A 10,875-nucleotide genomic window follows, 5' to 3' on the forward strand; every position below is an offset into this window, starting at 1 on the left:
GATTCTTGCTTATAACTTTGCAAGTTTTCAAGCTATCGATTTGTTACTAACTTATTCTTATAGCTCCAGCAAAGAACACACAATAAAAACAATGTTCTAGCTCATTCAGGAGCTGGGATATTTTTTTTCAAAAATTCCTAACCTTTCATTTATAAATATTGAGGGCTGAAATTTTAACAAAAACTAGTGAAATACCTGATCCATGAAAATTTTTCTGGTACCTGCTAGTAATAAACGACTTCAGACAACAAGCCAGACACGAATAATCAACTTCATATTCTGATTGCATTTAATAATTTGCCAAGTCATATAAAAAGCCGTGATTCATTAAATTCATTCAAAAGAAAATGTGACTTGCCTCTATTTTTATATTTTTTTGTTTTGTATTTTATAAGTGACTGACTGTTCTATGAAGAGCATTATTTGCTAATAAAGAGTAATAATAATAATAATATATAGGCCATGAATCAGCTATGGGGTACCAAAGTCCTCGGTACAGAATCCGATCAGAAAGTGAACACACACGGGAACACCTCAGAAAAGGACAGATACATTTAATTTGCATTCGTTTTCGAGCGGTTCGACGTGGGTGTTTTGTTCACTCAGTCAATCGGACGATGTGTGAGTCGATGGTTCAAGCCCCAGGCTAAACGTTCCATTTTCACTTGCTATCGTCCAGCCCGTGTTAGGAATCACACGTTAGTCCTTGGCTCGCACAAGTTTCGACTTCTGAGAGTTATTGTTCGTAGGGGTGCGATAGCTGGTTAACGGAAGAAACACTGGAATACGCTCACAGTTCCAATATTTTCCTGATGTATCAAATGGAAAATGTGACAAAACTTGAGAAAAGAATTAAGAGGAATGCTTTAGCCACCGCATAGAAGTTACCGAAGAAGTTTACTTCTATATGGTGCTTTAGCTGACAAGGCTATGCTGTCAACAAACAAGAAGTACCTATAGAAATATCTTTCTATATAGACTATATACAGAGCAAATACTATGTAATCACTTGAACCCTTCCTATTAAAATTATTTGAAACTTGTTTCTTCATAAAATAAACAGATCCAACGTACTTCTTTATTCCATTCACAGAGGCGCTAAGGGCACACCAATATTTTCATTTGGAAATATTCTTGTTCCATATTATATCAACATGTAAACAAAGTTGGGTAATCTCATTTTTCGCGTCGAGATTTTTTGACAAAACAAAAGTGAACTTTCTATGCATCTTTACGACAATTATTATGTTTAGAAAAATACTGCAGTCTTGTTTTGACCACAGTAGAGCTTTTCTACTGTGTCTTGACATTATTTTTACCTTCATTATTATAAACAGACTCTGAGGTAATTTTTATCGAGATCTTGTTCTACCGAAAACTGAACGTTAGTTCCTGTTGCATTTTCGCATCATAATGGTAATAGGAGCGTAAGATAACCTCTTCAAGAGTAACTTCATAATCCCTAAAACTATTTTAGATGGCGCATTTTTTGTTATGGTTTATGACGGTTATAGAAATTGACAAGAGAAATTGCATCCTAATTTTCAGAAGTAAATAAAACTGAGATTTTCACATTTTGATAATTACAAATTGGAAAATGGGAGAAGAACTTGAACATGAAGGATGCTGTTGTACGGAACTGCTATTTCCAACTGAAGGACAAATTATGCAAGATGAGTGACTGGCAATGGGATCGCCACTTTCACCAGTTATAGGCAACATATATATATATGGAGTCTGGCTGAGATACGTTGATAACACCTTCATAGTATTGAACCAGTTGATATTCATGAGTCACTGTTGAAAATCAGTGTGAACTTTCACGAGAAATTTTTTCTCCACTTTCTACCCGAAATCATCGATGTTTGTCTGAAAGTGAAAGTGTGAGAAATAAATAGAAGCCATGTTTAGAATAAGAGTGAGTCTACCACATCTCTTGAAGACGCCAATTTGGTTGGTGAAACTAGAATTGAAAAGAATGTTACAATTCACAAAAAGCCTAGCCATACATTGGCAACTTTTCAGTCTCGGCAAATGAAAACTTTGTGGTCAGCATTTTTCGTAGTACATTTCAAAATATCCTTTTCAGTAACATTATTGAGAGAATGTTTTAGTTTGTTTCCGGGTGTTGCCATGGTCTTTGGTTACAATCTCCAAACGTTTCAGCTGCAACTGTGGCACTCATCTTCAGTGGCGTGATCGAAATACTCTTCTTGACGTATCAACTGCAATACGAAAGAATGTCTCGAGAAAGAACTAGGCATCTGGCGTGGAAATATATACCACCCAGTTGGTTGGCAGCAAGGGTGCTATATATACCTAAAGTGAGTCGGAAAGACCCACACCCTAAATCGGTAACACTAATCAGCCTTACATCCTTCCTGTTGAAAGAACTTGAGAGGATACAGGACGGACACATCAGGAGGGTGGCATTATATGCATCCCCCCTGAATAACCACCAGTATGCATATCAAATCGACGAACAACCTTGAAGAGAAAATTTCCCAATCGCTTGACAACAAGGAGATTGCGGTTGCTGTATTTCTCAATATTGAAGGAGCATTTGACAATGCACTACCTAAATGTACAGGATCATCCCTGGCTAGGAAAGGCATAGAATCGACCATAACTGGCTGGATCTATGCCATGCTGGAAAACAAAATTGCAACTACGATTCTTTAAGGCGAGACCATTAGGTTCAGAGTCACCAGAGGCTGGCGTCAAGGTGTGTTAGTATCTTCTCTATCTCTGCTTGATGCCCTTGACAGAAGAAAAGTAAATCTGCATGCTTATGCAGATGACCTTGTCATCTGAGCAAGGTTCACGTCGGAAAGGGTAGCTTGTAATATTCCCCAAAGCATGATGGACGTTGTTCACAGTTTGTGCCTGAGGAAGCAGATGTCTGTCAACTCCAGCAAAACTGTGATAATCCCCTTCATCAGAAGGAGAAAATTGGACGATTTACCGCCACTTTCCCTCAATGGTGAGGCCATTCCATTTGAAACGGAGGTGAAATATTTTGGCATTGTCCTTGATAATAAGTTTTACACAAAGCCGGACTGTCTTTATGACATGGATAGACATGTTGAAGGATTTGTAGTAAAACTTGGGATTTAGGTTCCAAACAAATCCATTGAATTTATGTGATGTTTGTCAGACCAATGATCACTTATGGAGCAATTGTCTGGTGGCCGAAGGTTTTACAGAAAACGCCTCAGGCGAAGCTCTCTGACTTACGAGACAGGATTGTCTGGCTAACAGTAGTGTCATCAGTCCCACACCGTCAGCGGTCATGGAGATTCTTCTAGATCTACTTCCTCTCCACATTTTTTTGGAGAGAGAGGCTAGATGGACTGCATATAGACTTGTGCACATTGCCAATTTCACAAATCAATTTAATGCAGAGTGCGACAGACTGCTGATTGTCAAAGCTGGAAATCAAAGCATTCTGGAAATTACCACAGAGCAATCCGCCCTCGAGCTAGCGGAACTTGAAATAATTTTTTTTGCCTGCGTTGGTTGACCAACCCCAGAAACGGACACTATAGCGCAACCTCGACTCCACTTCAGCATAGTATACAATTTTTAGTTGATCTAGAGCAAGAATGTAGCTGAGATTTCGTAGCTTGAATGCTAAAGAATGCAATTTTGGTATGAGTCCATCACAATGTGATTTAAAATTAATAAGGTTTTTGTCAACACCCAAAAACTTAGTACTTTTCGACAATGAAAGCAGCTGATTATCCACATCAATATATAGTGGGACAAGAATTTTTTGATAATTACAAAATTAAATAACTACTGTTTTATCTGAATTGAAAACAAGTGAGTTACTGGAAAATCACCAGTTCAGCTCGCATTTCCGTTGTATACTCATTTGGTCGGAGCCTGTTATAATCATGCCAACGTCTTCTGCAAATTTCACGCACTTTCCATCAGGAACAGATTCGTCGGCTTTATCTATATATACTCGTACAGGCCCCAAGACTGAACCTTGTGGTACTCCAACTGATAGAAATATCGATTGAGAGTTGATTGTTTTTTTTGTTATCCTTAATCACATTGGTGATGGTTACATATTGGCTTCTGACAGACATAAATGAATCAATCTGCTTATTCCAAATTTTCCCCAAACCTAGCTCATGTAACTTTGACGCAGTCAAATGCCCTGCTCAGATCGCAAAAAATCCCAACAGGGCATTCGCCAGCGCCTACGATGTCTAACTAACAGGCCTTCTCAGAGGTAACTGTCATTTGAATCATCATATGCAGAGACTCGGACTTTCGGAAGATAGTGTGTGTCGCCTCTGTTTGGAAAATGATGAAACAGCAGAACACATACTATGTGCCTGGCCCTCTGGGGGGCCGAATCAGGTTTTCAGAGTTTGGCAGAGATTACCCTGACCTGAAAGACCACTCGCCATACAAAATAATCGGCTTCGTTAAGAAGCTGGGTTCATTTGATCGAGTGTGAATAGGTGTGAACCACAATAAACATTTGCGGGTTACGCGGTGGAGGGTCGAATAGACCCAATCTCTTTTGACCTAACCTAGCCTAGTTCCTGTTGCATTTTCGCGTCAGAATAGTGAGAGGGAGTAAGATGACCCCTTCATGAGTGACTTCAAAATCCATGAAACTATTTTAGATGCCGCATTTGTGGTTATGGTTCATGACGGTTATAGAACTTGACAAGAGAAGTTGCATCCTAGTTTTCAGAAGTAAATAAAACTTCTGAGGTTTTCACATGTTGATAAATACAAATTGGAAAATGGGAGAAGAACTTGAATATGAAGGATGCTGTTGTACGAAACTGCTATTTCCAACTGAAGGACGAATTATTTAAGCAAGATGAGTGACTGCCAAAGGGATCGCCATTTTCACCAGTGATAGCCCGGTACTGACGATGCCCAATAGGCTGAAACAGCTGTCTACCGGTGGCTCTTAAATTGAAATCAATATGGGAATGATCAGAATATTTATCTTTTGATTTTCATGGAATTATTTTCCAGCAGCTTGACTGCATTAACCTTTCTCGTTTTCATATCATTTCTAGAAACATATGGATTCGTTTTTCGATGACAGTCCAGGTTAGGCTGCACCTATATTGAATCTGTATTTCTGTCGACCCGATGTGGGACGACCATCGGACGCCCCGCGATCCGATGCAATCCGTTGTAACTGCCTACACTGGACTCGGTTCGACCTGATAGGTTAACAGTTAAAGTTGTGTTTTGGGAGTAATTATAAGTGACTCTTGAAGATGACTTTTTGTGAGTGGCGGGTGAACGCTGTCTCTCTCTTATGGGTGTTTGACAGTCCCCCGGTGCAGACCACACGGCACTCACCCAGTAAAGTTATCGGTCAACCATCCAATCCCGCACCTGCGGGTAACAGGCGTTGACCGGTTTCAAGCTAGATGTGTGGGAGAGGTGTCTCGCAAGAGCCCTCGGCGGTTACTCATCCAACGCTGGAAAGGTAACTTTCCTAACATGAATGCCCCTCGATGTAACGTAAGGGTATGCGGTGCAGACCACACGGCGTACACTCAAAAGTTATTGATGAACCGCCCTATCCCGCACCTACACGGGTAATGAGCGCGACATCTTCGACATATGATGTGTGGTAGAGGATGCTCGAGAGAGTCCTCGACGGTTACTCATCAAACGTTGGAAAGGGAACTTTCCTAACCTGAGTTCTAGGGGGAGGTGAGTGCCCACTCTCGGCTGGAGGCTAGTGAGCCTCACCTCCAACTGGCGTTGGCCTCTTAGGGGCAGCGGCTCCGCTAGCGGGTAAAGGGATACAGGGTTGCGGTAATCCATTCATGGGTGCATTGCAGCCCCATACTGAGGCACTGGACGGCTTATGCTGTTCCGTGATCCTCGCCTGCTTCTGTACGGATCCGAGCGTTCGAGGTGTCGGGGCTCGCGGTCCTTCCGGGCTCTAGTATCCGAGTCTAGTCTTGGAGGGCACCAAGGCAGACGCTTGAGGTGTCGGACCCCGGTTGGACGGAGCTACTAGTATCCGAGCTTAGGACTCCGACCGGCCATTTCCGGACCAAATTCCCAATTGATTTGGCATGGTTGGCGGGTCAGGTGTGCGACGCGAGCACTCTCTGGCGAAAGAAGAGCTTAGTTAACTTGTACGAACGTTCGGTCGAACGCTGCCGATGGTCCTGTCTCTTGGTTAGCCACACTAAGTAGATGTAAGGAAGCAATTCCGGGTTCGGTGAGCGGGAGGAAGCCCTGCGAAATCCTGTTGGTGTGGGGTGAGGGGCGGTACCCGCAAGGATTTCCCGTCCACACCCGATCGCATCCAACGCCAGGGTGCGTCTGGAGGGCGTAACCGCCCCCCCCCCCCCGGTGCGGTCGTAACTATGACTCTCTTAATGGAAGAATGTTCTCCTTTATAGGAGACGTAGGAAAAAGGTATGCGTGCATCAGTTTAATGAAGATAAATCTGAAGGGGAATTTTTTAAAACTTCCCTACTTATAAGAAACTACCCGGATAAATTTAAGGACTACTATCGTATGCCTATGGAAACGTTTAACTATATTCTTGAAGGCATAAAAACGACATAGCTGGCTAGTCTAACTTCAGAGCATGCATCAGCCCTTTTACCAGTAATTGGTCCCCAATAACCTCCCATAGTTTAGGCTTAATATCACTATTATGGTAATCCTTGTTTCGCTGGTCCTACAAGCAAGTCTCATCTGTCACAAGAATTCTCAAAAACTCTTTATTAGTTTTATTATTCATTATTATACCACTCCGTCGGAATGAAAGATCGGACTAAAAACAAACACTTTTGACCGAGAATAGTGGTAGGTATTCTCGGTTTTTGATTTGACTACTCGTCGGTCAGTAATCGGTAGTGATTGTTTATTGTCGTATCGGATTACCTAAGATTCCTTAGACATCTTAGGACTTCCAATGAAGGCACCTACTTTTAAACTTAAGTGTTTGTTTTTCTTCCGATGTCGTCCGATGGTCGTCCCATATCGGGTCGGGAGAAATACGTATTCAATATAGGTGCAGCCTTAGCTTCCCAAATTTCTGCCACCTCAGTCGTCGGTTGATTGATCAAACCACCAACACAGACATAAAAACTTGGCAAGTTTACTACTTGAGTGTCATTATGTCTTCAATCGAGTACCGCCCTTTTCATCATAATTTTTTTGTGCGCATGCGTCAGTATCAACCATCTTTTTCGTACTGTTTTTTGTAAACAACCATGTTTTAAATATTAAAATATAAATTGAAGTTTAATAATTGTAAAAAAAGTTAAAAAAAAGTACCTAGTAAGTCAAAATAATCAGAAAAAAAATTTTATACTCCATAATAATTCTGGAGTATGTAAAAGTGATACACGATACAAATCATTCAAAACCAACACATACTATTTTATCAATTTTCCAAAGCTTTGTCTTGAATATCGCAAAAAAAAATTATCATCAAGCAAATTACATATTAAAGCATGTGCAAAATGTTAATTATGGGTGAAAAAATGTGGCAGGAGTGACCGAGGCTTTAAATCTATTGATGATGTTACCAAGGATACTGTTTTTTCTTCTCTTCCTTCAGCTAGCAGTATAGCTTTGAAAATTTTATACTTATATTTGCTCACTACATTTCATTGGAGAAAGTAATTAAGATTAACGTTAGCTGTCAAACTGACACAGAATATTTTTCGCTGCGATAATTTCGAAGTTTTTTCCACAAATATGACTATTTCTGGTGGATGATCAGTAACGATGTAAAAGTAACGAGAAAAAGCGAACCCGTATGTATTCGTTACTATGAAAATGAGTACTCGTTACTATCGTATCGTTACGTTGATCGTTACTTTTAATACCTCAGTATAACCCAACCCAACCAAACGAATCGATTCGTATGTTGTATCGTTTGATACGAGTGTAGAAATGCAAATGGACTATTGAGTTAATAGTATTGACAGTATCTCTAAATTACATTGAAAAAGCAACACTGTGAAATTTATTGACAAAAACATTTCGACAACAAAAATGTTTTATTTTTAAACTGAAATTAGACATATTAAAGAATAACACCAGATTCTTTTGTTCTTAAACTGAATTTAGACATATTAAATGAAAACATTTTAAATAAAAATAGAATATTTTCTTCTTAAAATGAATTCAGACAAATAAAAACATTTGAAATAACAGAATCTTTTGTTCTTAAACTAAAATTAGACATATTCAATAAAAACAACGTTAAACAACAGAGTCTCTTGTTCTTAAACTGAGTTGAGACATATTAAATAAAAACATATTTTAAAAAACAGAATATTTTGTTTTTAAACTGAATTTAGATAAAAACATTTAAACAACATAAATTTTTGTTCTTAAACTAAAAATAGACATATTAAATAAAATCATAACGTTAAACAACAGAATCTTTTGTTCTGAAACTAAAATTAGACATATTAAATAAAAACAACATTAAACAACAGCCTCTTTTGTTCTTAAACTGAATTGGTACATATTAAATAAAACATATTTTAAATAAATCTTGTGTTCTTAAACTAAAATTAGACGTATTAAATAAAAAACATAACGTTAAACAAATCAAAAACTATTTTTTTAAGCCTTATCCCTAATTATGATATCGTTCCCTAATTATAAAATTAAATTAATAAGACTAGCCCGTAAGTAAAAAGTCTTTCTTTTTTTTATCTGACATAGACAAAAAGGGAAGCCATGATTTTAAAGTTCGTAATTGTGGAGGCGAAGCAAATAGCTAGTTTATTGGAAAAATCTCTGGTTCATATTTAAAAATAAAAGCTTTTCCATTCTCTTTGGCTTAATAGAGCAGCGCCTCTCGCTTAATATTTGGCCCGATTTCGAAAAAGTCCTTTCAGATGGTACAGAAGAAGCCATAACTGATAAATATTTATCAGCCAAGCTTGAGAGCTCCGGGTAAAGTAATGTCCGCGCCTGCCACCATCTCAAAGGACACTCATTTCGAGGTATAATTCTTTCCTCTAAATATTGCCTCATAGTAATAATACTGCTGCTAACTAAGGAGTTTGAAGCTGACGCTGACGTTACCAGATTGTCAAAACCTTTCCAAATTGAATCTTCGTTATCATCGTCAGTGTTGCTAGTTGATATAGCTAACATTGACTGAGTAGGTTCTGTAAGTTGCTGTTGGCAGTTAAACTCGTTTTGCAGCTCAATTTTCAATGCATCTTTGGCAGACTCATAACTTGGCACATCAAATCGAAATGCCAACTTTTTGAAACGCGGGTCTAGTAGAGCTGCTTTCGATAATACGGGATGCCTGTAACAATTCCTGAACCTACTTTTAAATTCTGTTAATATTTTATTAACCAGTTTTTTTCCCGTCTCTGTTAAAATATTCGAAGTCAAATTGCAAAAAATTTCCGTCAAACTTTCCGTCGAAGCCAAGATCATTGAAACAGTCACCTTTTTTTCAGAAGACATTTCTTCAGTGAGTAGTTTTAATGGTTTTAGGATTTTTATTATTTCTGGCAGTGTCTGCCATTCGCCTTCTGATAGATTTTCTACTGGATTATGTAGGATCCCAAGAGATGCTTCTAAAGTTTCTTGAAGGAAATAAATCCTTTCAATCATATCCAAAGTGCTATTCCATCTTGTCACTACATCCATTTTTAACTTTAATGGTTTTTGACCAGGCCTCAGCTGGTCTTGCATGGCTATTAATTTATTGTTAGCTATTGGACTTCTGTGGAAATATTCCACAATAGCTTTTATTTTTTTTATCAGGGCCTCGAGGTCACTTTCTTGGAGTCCTGCACGCACCACTAAATTGAGAGTGTGAGCGATACACGGCAAATGCTCATAATTTGTCAATCGTATAGCAGCCTTCATATTTGCTGCGTTATCTGTAACGCAGACAAATATTTTATTCTGTATGTCCCAATGGCAGAACAAATTGTGCAGCTCTTTTTTTATGTATTCGGCCGTGTGTCGCTCATGGCATTCAAAACAGCCAAGTAACGCAGACTTCATCTCCCAATTTATTAGATAATGGGCTGTTACGGCTTGATAGGACGTTGTTGCCCTAGAAGTCCAGCCATCGGTAGTGATTGATATATATTTAGCGCTCTCCAATTCTGCTTTTAATTTTTTTTGAACATCAGAATAGTGAGCATCCAACAAAGTATTACTTAATATATATCGTGTAGGTATTTTATATCCTGGTTGTAAAAAATTAATAAGGTCTTTAAAACCCGCATCCTCAACCATAGAAAAAGGTTGAATGTCTTTAACTATCATTTTAAAAATTAAATCATTAATTTTCTTTTCTCTTACTACACTCACTGGACGTTTGATAAAGTCATTTAAATCAGTCTGCTTTGAATTCTTTTCATTACTGTTAATCACAGGATTAGACACTGTGCTTGTTGAAGTTGATGGTATTGGAGCTTCCAGAACTGTTGCATTTGACGCGGAACACAAAAAAATAGATTCATAAGTTGGTCTATGTTTTTTTATGAGATGCTTTTTCAAGTTTGTAGTAGAGCCACCTTTCACGGAATACAATGACTTGCAAAGATCACATTTTACCTTATCGTCTTTATCCTCCGTGAAAAAACTCCATAGTTTACTTCTTTTCTTATCCATTGTATGTACCGGTGAAGTTATACTGTAAAATAATAATAATAATGTAAGTGTAGGCACATGCGACGAGTATCATTATATAATATAAAAACACCAAATAAATCATATTTGTAAGCCCTTTTGAATAATAAATCAATATTTCTGTAACAAAAAAGCAATTTTAAACGAGGCCGTAGAATTTTCGCTTAAGTTTTATATTTATTTAAACTAAATTTTTTTAGCAAACTTTAGATGATATTCAATTAATGA

The 10,875-nt window shown here is 38.2% G+C and overlaps 1 protein-coding gene across 1 annotated transcript; it reads right to left on the reverse strand.

Annotated features, from left to right (window-relative positions):
• Window positions 1-8,763: 8,763 nt before the first annotated feature.
• On the reverse strand, window positions 8,764-10,629 carry LOC141481889 (E3 SUMO-protein ligase ZBED1-like). The gene has a single exon (XM_074174230.1). The coding sequence runs from the start codon at window positions 10,627-10,629 to the stop codon at window positions 8,764-8,766; it is 1,866 nt and encodes a 621-aa protein (XP_074030331.1).
• Window positions 10,630-10,875: the final 246 nt, after the last annotated feature.

Source organism: Leptinotarsa decemlineata, unplaced genomic scaffold (assembly GCF_025532065.1).
Source record: "Leptinotarsa decemlineata unplaced genomic scaffold, Ldec_3_MD MMD2_tig00000505_RagTag_RagTag, whole genome shotgun sequence".
NCBI lineage: Eukaryota > Metazoa > Arthropoda > Insecta > Coleoptera > Chrysomelidae > Leptinotarsa > Leptinotarsa decemlineata.

Excerpts from the sequence above, each read along its gene's own strand:
- LOC141481889 (XM_074174230.1), bottom strand. The coding sequence starts at position 10,629 with ATGGATAAGAAAAGAAGTAAACTATGGAGTTTTTTCACGGAGGATAAA.